The 12,076-nt window shown below is 46.9% G+C and overlaps 1 protein-coding gene across 1 annotated transcript; it reads right to left on the bottom strand.

Annotated features, from left to right (window-relative positions):
• Positions 1–2,631: 2,631 nt before the first annotated feature.
• LAX1 (lymphocyte transmembrane adaptor 1) lies at positions 2,632–11,736 on the bottom strand. Its single transcript, XM_006072395.4, is given in 7 exon segments — positions 2,632–3,365; positions 3,367–4,127; positions 5,942–6,027; positions 6,689–6,799; positions 7,437–7,546; positions 10,073–10,271; positions 10,607–11,736. Coding segments are annotated over 6 exon segments (1,308 nt in total). The 5' UTR covers positions 10,162–10,271; positions 10,607–11,736; the 3' UTR covers positions 2,632–3,214.
• Positions 11,737–12,076: the final 340 nt, after the last annotated feature.

A 12,076-nucleotide genomic window follows, 5' to 3' on the forward strand; every position in this document is an offset into this window, starting at 1 on the left:
TTTGAGTTTTTGGATGCTTCTCACGATAAGACTGGGGTTGTGGCTTTTAGGGAAGAATACCACAGAGGTGAAAAACCCTTGTCCTTGGTCATAGAGCAGCATAACTTTTATGTATGTATTTGTGGTTGTGCTGGGTCTTCATTGCTGTGGGTGGGCCTTCTCTGGGGTGGCAAGTGAGGGCTGCTCTCGAGCTGCAGTGCTCAGCTTTCTCACTGCGATGTCTTCCCTCGTTGCAGAGTACGCGCACTGGGCATGAGGGCGTCAGTAGTTCCGCATGCAAGCTCCGTAGTCATGGCTTACAGGCTTGGATGCCTTTGGCATGTGGACCCTTCCTGGACCAGGGATCGAACTCTTGTCCCCTGCATTGGCAGGCGGATTCTTAGCCACTGGACCACCAGGGAAGTCCACAACATAGCTTACCAACGGTGAGTTGACCTTGATCACGTGGTTAAGGTAGTGTCTACCAAGTTTAGAAACCAAGGTCTGAGAGCTGAGTGCATTCATTCCTACTGGAGTGTCACTGATTCTAGACCTCCAGTGGACAGAGGAAATATACATGTATAACAGGTTTCTCCAGTGTAGATTTACTGTTTTCTCTTTTCCATATTCTTTTCCTTAGACAAGAGTCACTAAATCCAGCCCACACCAAAGGCAAAGGGAATTAAGTGCCAAGGGAAGTATCAAATAATTTGTGGATCAATGTTAAAACCATCACGGTAGTGAATAAACAGTTGAAGGGAGATTCTTTGAAGTTATGAAATTACCTTATTTTTCCATAAGGTGCCACATGCTAATTTTACCATTTATAGGGGTAGGGATTCGTGGATATTTATTTTATCCCTTGAGTTAAAAATCTGCATTATAAACATTTACTTTTATTGCCTAAATTGCTCCAGTACCTTTGAGAGTGCTCTCGGTTGGCTCCTTCTGATATGGCCTCATCTTTTCTTCTCTCTTCCCCTGACCCCTTATTTCTTTATTTTCTTTCCTTTTCTACACAGTGCTCAAACTTATCTTGTATTTTCCCTGCCTCAGCTCTAAAACCAGCCATTCCTCCAAGGAGTTCTGCTTCCTTTTATTGGACAATGGTATTTGGAATCCAAGATCTGGGAGCTAACTGTATTCATCGCAATTGGAGAATCATTGCTTCTAGACCCTCTAGTGGGCAGAGTTAGGAAATACACACATATATATTGCTGCTGCTGCTGCTGCTGCTAAGTCGCTTCAGTCGTGTCCAACTCTATGCGACCCCATAGATGGCAGCCCACCAGGCTCCCCCATCCCTGGGATTCTCCAGGCAAGAACATTGGAGTGGGTTGCCATTTCCTTCTCCAATGCATGAAAGTGGAAACTGAAAGTGAAGTCGCTCAGTTGTGTCCGACTCTTAGCAACCCCATGGACTGTAGTCCACCATGCTCCTCTGTCCGTGGGATTTCCTAGGCAAGAACACTGGAGTGGGTTGCCATTTCCTTCTCCAATGCATGAAAGTGGAAACTGAAAGTGAAGTTGCTCAGTCGTGTCCGACTCTTAGCAACCCCATGGACTGCAGCCTACCAGGTTCCTCCAAGCATGGGATTTTTCAGGCAACAGTACTGGAGTGGGGCGCCACTGCCTTCTCCCATATATATACTAGCCTGTGTATTTGTGTGTGGGTGTGCTGTGTGTGCTCAGTCATGTCTGACTCTTTGTGACCCCATGGACTGTAGCCCATCAGGCTCCTCTGTCTGTGGAATTTCCCAGGCAAGAATACCGGAGTGGGTTGCCATTTCCTTCTCCACAGAATCGCCCCAACCCAGGGATCGTACCTGCGTCTCCTGTGTTGGCAGGCAGATTCTTTATCACTGCGCCATCTGGGAAGCCTACGTGTACCCTCATCTGTATTTCTTTTTCTACTTGCTTATTTATTACTTCTTTCTCTGAGAGTAAGAAACTTGCCTCTCCTTACCTGTGTCATATTTACCTACTTGTTCAACTCGAGGATATACTTAGTTTCAAAATTGCTAAACTATATTCCCATGAGACACAAATTTATCAATTACACTGCTGTGTTTGTGTTCAGTTCTTTGTGTCTTTATCTTACATTTTCAAGCAAAATATTGTTTTCCAAAGTTACTTAGGCCAGCTCAATTTTCCCCCACTCCCTTCAGTGAGATTATGTCATACATTTGTAAAACCAATTCAATTTTTACAAAATTTTACAAAATTTGTACAATCTGCATTATATTGTGAGCCCCCCAACAGCCTGGTGAATTTTTTAAATTTGCATATAATAAAGTCATCCTTTGTGCTGTACGGGCTTTTTTGTGTGTGTTTTGACAAGTGCATACAGTCAAGTATCAATTACCTTATAGAAACATTATCCTAAAAATTTCCTTGTACAGCTCCTTTGGTCCCGCTTCCCAAACCTCTCAACCACTGATCTGTTTTCTGCCTCTACAGTTTTGTTTTTTTCGGAAATGTCATATAAGTAGAACCATACAATATGTAGATTTTTACATATAGCTTCTTTCACTTAGCAAAATGTGTTTAATATTTGTCCATGTTGTTGCATGAACCTATATACTTCACTCATTTCATGAGTGTGGATAAATTCATTGTGTGAATGTAGGACAGCTTGTTTATCCACTCATCTGTTGAAAGACTTATTTATTTCCAAGTTTTCACAGTCATGAATAAAGCTGCTATAAACAGTTATGTATGAGGTTTTTTTTTTTGTGAACACAAACTTTACATTTGGATAAATACCTAATACTGGAATGACTGGGTTATATAATAAGTGTATGTTTATAAGAAACTGATGAACAATTTTCCAGAGTGAAGGTTACGGCTTGCAATCCCCTTAGCAATGATGAGAATTATTATTCTGCATTTTCTCCAGTGTTTGGTGGTCCACACTCATTCTAGAGTGGAAACTCTCCCTCCCCACCCCACTCCGATTTCTTCTTTCATTTTGGCCTCTGCCTGGATTACCAAATAATCTGTATTCTTGCTTTGCAGCCTGCTGGTATTAGCAAAGCCAATGATTTTAGGCTACATTGTGTTTCCACTGTGCACTAAAGGACTCTTCCATTTCTAACCTCCTAACAATTCTGTAAGGTAGTTTCAGCAAACATTCTTAAGTTGGTACGAGAGGTAACAGAACCTTGCTGAAAAGAATTACTTTCTGGCTTTCTCAAAACTCTGCTTTTGAGAGCCCCTTAGCTCCTTACTCATTTCATCTCCTTAGCCTAACCAAATGAAACCACTGAAATACAGGGTCATCGAGGGTGAATCTGGCAGCAGCGGCCACTTCATGTGGCTTGCCGGCTGGGTGGCTGGGTCCTAGTTTGTCAGGAAAGAGCTGTGGGTCAGGCTGCTGCTCAGCCCCTGGCTCCTGCCTCGGCAGCACACACATTCTCATAGTCGTGAGAGTCCTCACTTGACGTCTCTTCTGCATCTTCCCACGGCCCGGTCTCACTGTGGGCAGACGACTGACAGGCCACGTGATCCTTTAAAGCCAGGAAGCTCCCTGACTGCACGGCAGGTGGGGTGTGGGTCTCTGGACCATCTGTCCTGCCCTCTACATGGTCTGTGTTTGAGGATGTCACTTCCTCCTCCTGCTGCTTGTTGCTACTGGGACCTGGTGGTACATTTTCATAATCCCTGCGGCACTGAAACATTCCCTGGAGCTGCTTCCCTTGGGGGGTCCCGACATCCAACTCTGCCATGTTGACATAGTCATTCGAGGTCTGAGAAGACCCTTCCCCATCGCTGAGTGGATCACTGTTCTCAGTTCCTGGAGACCCCAAACTGGTGCAGTCACTGGCGTTCCCACAACCCTCATCTATTTCTTCAGACAGCGCCAGCTCCTTGGTACTTGGGAGGATGAAGAGGTTCCCGGGAGGGTTACTGGCAGAAGCCAAAGTCTCAGCAATCTCCTTTGCTGTGGGGATATTGACATAGTCTCTCGAGTCCTCTGAAGAAGTGCTCGGGTAACCTCTTGAAGCTCTGACATTGACATAGTGAGGTGAGGGAGCAAGGTTTCCACACATCTGGGGCCGCATGGCATTGTCATAGATGCCCACTGCATACCCCATGGCCTGAGTGTGGGCTCTGTGCATGTGGAGGGCGTCGCCTGCTCGGGAGGGCTGTAAGTAAGAAGAGATGGCGAGTGACAGGGTAGGGGTAGGAATAAGGACAAGCCCTCCCTTCTCCCCGTCCGGCACTATTGTAGCTAACGGCTCCTCCACTCAGCGCTTCACTGCAGAGAGACGCTCTCAATCAGGGCTCTCAAATCACAAGGCTTCCGATGCCAGGTTGGGATGAGTGAAGTGGGCTGGGTTTAAGGAAAGCAGCAGTGTAAATGTGACAATAAATTGTAACTAGTTTCTGGCCACACTGTGGGGGTTCAGTGGGGGAAGTATTATGAACTAGAGAGAGCCTGCCACCCCACAACATATTGCTAAGCCCAGCATAGTGGCTAAAGGTAGAGGCTTCAGTTCAGACTGAGGGTGCAAGTCCTAGCCTCACCACTCTGTGCTGAGTTTACACAAGTTACCTAATCTCACTGTGTCTCAGCTTCCTAACTTATAAAATGGGGATAATCATAATAATATCAATACCATGAGGTTTTGTGAAGAAAAAATGAATTACTGCCTGTAAACTGTTTAGCTCCTGGCACAAAGGAGACACTACGAAATGCTTGCTGTTATTAGCATGGGCGCAGCTGACACACAAGTCAGCCATGGTCATTTAGGAAGGCTGGTCTGATGTTTCCAGCATGTCTGATTTTCAAAAAAGGCTGAATATCTGGACTTCAGTGTGAAATCTCTTAGTTTTTTAAATGTTGGCAACTGGTTTAAAACGTCCTTCAAACAGTACAGAGTACAATCCAAACATGTTTGTAGGTTTAAGTCAGCTTGAGATCTCAACTCTAGGTACAAAATCCCCTCAGGGCTCAGCTGAATACGAGAACTAGCTTAAGCAGTGGATTGCCTCCACTCTTCCTTTTATAGCCACGTGGACCTGCTGCCCTAGGAAGTCTTAGAAGCAGGACCAGAGCTGAAGAATGGGACATGTGAGAGGAGGAGGAAGCAAATGTGGCAACTTGGAGGCGGCCACGTGGTCATCAAACTTGAGCCGCTGGGTAAGGAAAGGCTGGGTAATGAGCCAATCAGCAGCCCTGGGTAAAGAAAGGCTGGGTAACGAGCCAATCAGCAGCTCCGGGTAAAGAAGGGGTAACGAGCCAATCAGCAGCAGCGGCACCATGGCCGTACTCACCCAGGGATGCCGTACTCACCCAGGGATGCCGTAAAACCGGAGAAACAAATTCTTACACAAGCTAATAAGGACTTATCTACAGAAACGAGCGCCCTGATCTTCAGAACAGTCCCTCTGCCCCACATTGCTGTGCGTCTCCTTCTTGGGAGCTGCCTTCAGAGCCAGACGCAAAGGTATCCCCAACATGCTCAACACTTTTTACACCAGTCGCAGTGCTGAGTGACTTAGGACTACTACTGCTATGGAGGAGGATTGAAACAATTTGACATAGGCTTGGAAGTAATTCCCGAGGCAGAACTTTAAGGGTGCTTTGAGCACCAACAGCTCTGTAGGAAAATTTATGTACCCTCTCAAGATAATTACGGTACAGGAGACAACACTTATTTGGAAAAACGCATTATCGTGTCTTTGTTAAAGCAATACATTTCGGTTCCAACAAGTGTCCATGAATACTTGTGCCTTGGTGCCTTTCTTAAAATCTCAAGCACTTGCTCCTCTCTTTCTAAATTTTTTGCCTTGGGTGGTAGGGCGATCCTGAGGCTAGTCTTCCCATTTATTAATAGGGCCTGGGGTGCCGTTTATAGTGAAACAAGAAGCAAAACCTAGGACTCTTGCACTTCAGCTCTTCTGCCAGAGACACGTCATTTCTCCCAAAGGGACTGTCGTTTCACTTGACTCTTACCACATGCTCAGAGGGAGGGCTGTCAGAATTCCTGGAGAGGAGGCTTTCGGTGCTGACAATACGGATGCTCCTTGAGGGATGTCTTCCTGAAAGGTCAGAGAGCAAACCCTGAGCATAGTCAGCCAGTCCTCCAAGTGCTTCAGCCTGTTCAGTCCTCACATTCTGGGTGAAGTGGACCTGTCTGATATCTGGTATTTGGGGGCCAGTGTTCTGTGGGGAGAGGGTCAGGGCTTCAAGGGTGATGAGCTGGGAGACCAGGAACACTCCTCAGCTCCCTTAGGACAAATGGACACTAACACAGGAATCGAGGAGGCTGGCTGGGAGGAGTCTTCTCGGGTGAGCCCTCCCTGACTTGAGGCTGGAGGCCATGTTCTCCTGTGTGTCTTTCCCAACTTTAGACAAACCCAGCTAACTACATCAAGAAAAACCAAAACTGTAGTCTATGTAATCAAATTATCATGCTGTACTCTGTAAACTCATACAGTGACATATGTCAATCATTTCTCAATGAAGTTGGAGAAAACCCCAAACCAGATCCCTGACCTTGATGACTTCCTGCTCCCTCTTCAAGCCCCCAGGCCCCACTGGAGGTAAAGCTTGCCGTCTGTCTGTCCCGTCCTCGCGCCTGCTCCCTGAAGAGTAGGACGGTAGCATGCTTAGAAAAAGCCGCTTTTGCAGGTGAGACCTATATTCTGGGGGCAGAAGTTCTGTAGGCCTGGATTCCATGGATGAGAAAGAAAAACCTACCCAGCTCTTCTTGTCTTCGGGGCAAGAGGTCATAAATATTTTTGGCTCGCTGTCTGGGTCGAGGCAGAGTCAACAAGGGCATGATGGTAACTCGGAGGTAGGGAACTTGCCCTGCAAGACAATGAGAGACACAGAGGTCATGGCTGGGCTTAGCTGCACAGGATGTGGGGACCCTTGGGGAAGAGACGGCGCCTGAAAATATTCCCCACCCTCACCATGTATTATGAAAAATGTGTTTCCAGACTTGACCAATGCCTTTGAGCTAGAAGAACAGGGGACTCAGGAGACAGAAGCAGGAAACAGAAATGGGCACAGGGTACCAGGGCAAGGCTTTCAGAATGAAGTTCGACTCAGCATGGAGCTTTCAGAGCCACGGCTTGTGATCCTGACAGAGACAATGACCTGTGTTAACACACAGGTAAGAACAGAGGACTCCTCAGTGCAACGGTTTATCTCTGGAGGGCAATGTGTGTGTCTGTGTTCCGTCATGTCTGACGCCATGTGACCCCATGGACTATTGCCTGCCAGGCCCCTGTCCATGGGATTTTTCCAGACAAGAATACTGGAGTGGGTTGCCATTTCCTCCTTGAGGGGATCTTCCCAACCCAGGGATTGAATCTACGTCTCCTGCACCTCCTGCATTGGCAGGCAGATTCTTTACCACTGTGCCCTCTGAGAACTGGGCTTTAAATTCCAGACTAGACAATTGATCGTAGTGTGTCTCAACTCTGGAAAACAAGGGACTCACGTTTCTTCCGTTTACCGCAGCACCACAGGACACAGATAACTGCAACAACCAGGAGGATGGCAAGGAGAGCCGCAAACCCAGAAAAGATGCTGCTGCTGTGGTCTTCAGCCCTGTGAGGAAAACCAAGGGCCACGATCCAGCCATGGGGTGGGGAAGGTCGGGGGAGATGCTTCCTCCAAGAGGCAGGACTCGAGGGTTTGGGGTGGGAGCCGAGGGAAGGAAAACTGAGGTGGGATGGGCTGCGTGGTAGAAGAGCGGGTTATCTCCTCATGGAGAGAGGGAAAGAGGACGTGGGAGAAGGGAGCTATCCCTTCTGAATGCTCACTGGATGCCAGTGGTTTGCATTAAAGCTTATTTAATCTGTACAACAATCCATCTCTCTTTAAACAATCCATCTCTCTTTGTGACCAAGGAATCTGAGATTTAGACTCAGTAAGGTAGAGTAACATAGGGAAGATCACATAGGTAGGAAGGAGCATGATGGAATGTGAATCTAGGTCTGTTTGGGCCCAAAGACTGTTCTTTCTATGGCTTCACACTGTCTTCCAAACTTGTCAAATCCATTTGCTCCTGCTTGCCCTGTTCCCTGCCCCTCAGCTTTCTGTCTTGCTTGGAAGAGATTATCCACTTACAGTTAAGGAGCAGCTCTGGGACAAGAGTCCAGGTTGCTTGCATTTTAATAATCCCTGTAGCATCAACTTGTGGAGCTGGTCTTCAAGCAACACTCTGCTCTGTTGTGGAATGTGAGCGGTGCAAATGCACTGCTTAAGTACCGGGCTGTTTGCAGTTCCTGGGCAGGGCCAGGCCTACTGCTCTGCTTTGGCTAAAGGAAGCAGCCAATTGAGGTTGCAGAATGAATCACTAGCAGTCCTGCCCCTCCAAATACTAGAAACCAGGTCATCCATCAGGGAAGGTTTTTGTCCTTATGAGTTCTAGACTTGTTCACCCAATTTCATACTGGACATTCCCATGTGGTAACCCAATAGACATCTCAAAACAAAAATGTTTAAAACAGAACTCCTGTTCTCCCCCCACCCCCCATAAACCTGTTCCTCTGATGTTTCCTGTCATCTAATGGCTTGGTCAAAAATCTTGGAGCCATTCTTGAATGTTTTCTTTTTCACACCCCACTGCTAGTTAACCAGCAGTTTTTATCTGCTTAACCGGGACATCTATCCCAAAGCATCACCTCTTGCTCCTCCATTGCCACCACCTCAGTCTGAGCCACCGTGAGTTCCACCTTTGCAAGAACCTCTCTAATGATCTCCTTGCTTTCACTCTTGGCCCCAACATACTATGTTCACACAGGAGCTAGAGTAGTCCTCTAAACGGTTAAATCAGATCACGTGCCCCCTCTGCTTGCAACCCCCCATGACTTCTCATCACGCTTGGGATAGCATCCATAGTCCCTAACAGGCGAGAATGTCACGGCCTCTTCTCTTCTGCCTTTGCCTGCCTCTGACCTCCTTTCCTACTATTTTCCTCTGACCTTGATGACCAGGACTCCATGCTGTTTCCAGCAAAGCACAGTCTTGTCTCAGTCCTGCTGCTCCCTCTCCCGCAGTTCAATCCCCTCATTTAATTTAGGTCTCTTCTGAAATGTCACCTCCTCAGATAGGTCCTCCCTGGTCACGCCCTCCTTGGTACTCCAGTCCCCTTACTCTGCCCTGGTTTTTCTTCATAGCACTTACGACTGACTGATGTTATGCTAGCCATGCTTTTGTTCATCTATTTGTATCTGACCCTCCCACTTAACTGCAACCTCCAGGAGGTTGTCTTTGTCTGTCCTGTTCGCCTTGTTCCTGCAGCAGTGCCTGGCACTCAGTAGGAACCTGATGGATATTTGTTAAATTAATGAATGAATAAATTATCAAATGAATGGATATAGAAATAGTATTGGAGGAGTGCTGCAGGATTCTGACACTTTATTCCCCATCAATGACCTTGTCCACCTGCAGGGGACATGTATTTGTTGGTCATGGTCATGACATTTACCTCCCCAAACTACAGTGAATTTAAATTTATTGCTGTTGAGCTGTGCTTTTATCATTGCACTGAAACCAATACCTCTCAGCGTCAAAGTTTCAACTATTGATGGACTTTTTGTTGATATAATATTGAAGGTTTTGACTGTAAGATTTACATCTATGATTAATTCTGTGAGATTTTATGATCTAAGGATGTATCTTTATCATATCTTTGATTCCATTTTTATTCATGGCAAGTGTTTAGGGCCTGAAAGCACATCTGCGTAAAAAGTGGGCCGTCTGTTTCCATCAGAGTAGAAACTAGTTTTTGTTTCTGTTTCTTTGAGGAGTGATCGGTGGGACTTGAAAAAGGAAAGCTCAAGCACCGCCATGAGGGCCTCTGAGCATGAGAAACCCAGCCATGCCAGGAAGCCAGCTCTAAGGAAGTGGTGTGTTATCATATTTCCTCTCTTCCCAACAACTCCTTTCTCCTCGCAGTACCTATTCCTTTCCTTCCGGCAGTTCTGAGCAAACCTCTCTGAGCCAAGAGTTTAGTGGTCTTAGGAGATGAGAGCCTAGTGAGGGATGGCAAGGCTGCTGGGTCCAGGATAGACCAGGACCCCCTTTCTAAATCAGGGGAGGGGAGCACTCACCGCCCCCGGCACTCACTTGTCCAGGCTGCCGAGGGTTCCCTGCAGAGTGCTGGGCTCTGAGATCCTCCTTGTGGTCTCTGACCGTGCTGGCGTGGTGACATCCATTATTCTGCGACCCTCTCTGGCTTCAGCTTCTCCTCCTAGGCCTTCTCTTAATCGTCATCAGCTTGCCAGCCAGCCTGCCACTTTTCCTGTCTCTTCCTAAACTTCTGACTCTCAAGAGAAAAGGCAGAATTGGTTTGTGTTTTACATATAATCCCATCTAGTATAAGCATTTTTTTTAGTAAGTAAGAATGACAGAAATCCTCCTGGTCTCCATTTTCTGAACATTCCCTAACATACAACTTTTGACTCTCAAATTTTCATCTTCTTAAATCTTTATTTATCAAAATCCATTACAAAAAGTCTATTGGTTTTTACTTCTTCCTTTCTAAAGCTTCCAGTCTTTCTTTCTAGAACTTTCTCTCCCGCAACCAACTCTACCTTGCGTCTGTCCCTGAAATGTCAGGCTGACTTGACCCAAAATACAAAATAACAAGTTTGGCTCTACCTGGATGTGGCTGCGATGCCGACTGCAGGAGGGAAGAGCTCTTCTGGGTGCGGAGCTCCCCAGCTCGGCTCAGGGGGACGCCAGACGCTCTGCCTTGTGACGGGGACGTGCGGGGCGCCGAGAGGGAGACGGCCAAGAGGGCAGAGACGGGCTCCTTGAGAAGTTCATCTTCCCCCAACCCCCAAAGCAGAGAGAAGAGAGCAAACACTGTGCCAGAATGGAAACAGATAGTCAGCTACAGGAAGCAATACCACCAACGTGCTAATGAAGCCTGGGGCCCAGGAAATGCTGCTCAGCTCTCAATATGATAGAAGCAAGGGTGCCTGCACCCTGTTCCCTGGGCTGGCTGATGCACTGTGGTCTGCGGGGAACATGATTCAAGAGGGGTCAAGGTGATAGGGTATTTGTGATTGCTCGACCTGGGTTTCTGTGATACTGAGAGTTTTATCAGCCTCCAGATTGACAGTGTTTCTTTCAGCAGGTCTGAGGAGCACTGGAAGGTGCTTTTTAGAAACAAGTACAGATTTCTGGTGCCTGTGGCTGATTCGTGGGTGAGGAGTGATCCATTGCTGCAGCGCTTGTGCTGGGATTGAAGCGAGAGGGCTTCCCAGACCTGGTGCCAGGAGCAGATGGTGTGGCAATGGGGAATCTGGAAGATGGCAGGTGGGAAAGCAGACAGAACCAAACCTCAGAACCCCGACAGTTACTTTAAAAAATTTTTTCAAGAACGTCCCCCTGCCTGCGACCATCTCAAGGTCTTATCTTATGTGATCTTATCGTCTACACAGGTTGTTTGAGTCAGCCGAGTCTTCCATCCTCTCTTATTTTCTCCTGCCCCCATGTTTGAGGGAAACAGCCTCCTCACTGGAGGCTCCCAGGCCTCAGACTGAGCTCTGGGTTTCCCGGCCCTGGCTGTGCCCCTTGGCTCCCCACGGTAAACCAATTAAACCAACCACTCAAAACACAAAACAGATATCTGAGGTAATTCGTCGTGAGAGTAGAAGAAAACTATTCACTCCTGGTGACAGGATATGTGTTTTAAACCTAATTGCTCTGGTGTTGCCTTTAACCACTTTATCAGTGCAAAGAAATAGAGGAAAACAATAGAATGGGAAAGACTAGAGATCTCTTCAAGAAAATTAGAGATACCAAGGGAACATTTCATGCAAAGATGGGCTCAATAAAGGAGAGAAATGGTAGGGACCAAACAGAAGCAGAAGATATTAAGAAGAGGTGGCAAGAATACACAGAAGAACTGTACAAACAAGATCTTCATGACCCAGATAATCACGATCGTGTGATCACTCACCTAGAGCCAGACATCCTGGAATGTGAAGTCATCACTATGAACAAGCTAGTGGAGGTGATGGAATTCCAGTTGAGCTATTTCAAATCCTAAAAGATGATGCTATGAAAGTGCTATACTCAATATGTCAGCAAATTTGGAAAATTCAGCAGTGGCCACAGGAC

This window comes from Bubalus bubalis, chromosome 5 (genome assembly GCF_019923935.1).
Source record: "Bubalus bubalis isolate 160015118507 breed Murrah chromosome 5, NDDB_SH_1, whole genome shotgun sequence".
Classification (NCBI taxonomy): Eukaryota; Metazoa; Chordata; class Mammalia; order Artiodactyla; family Bovidae; genus Bubalus; species Bubalus bubalis.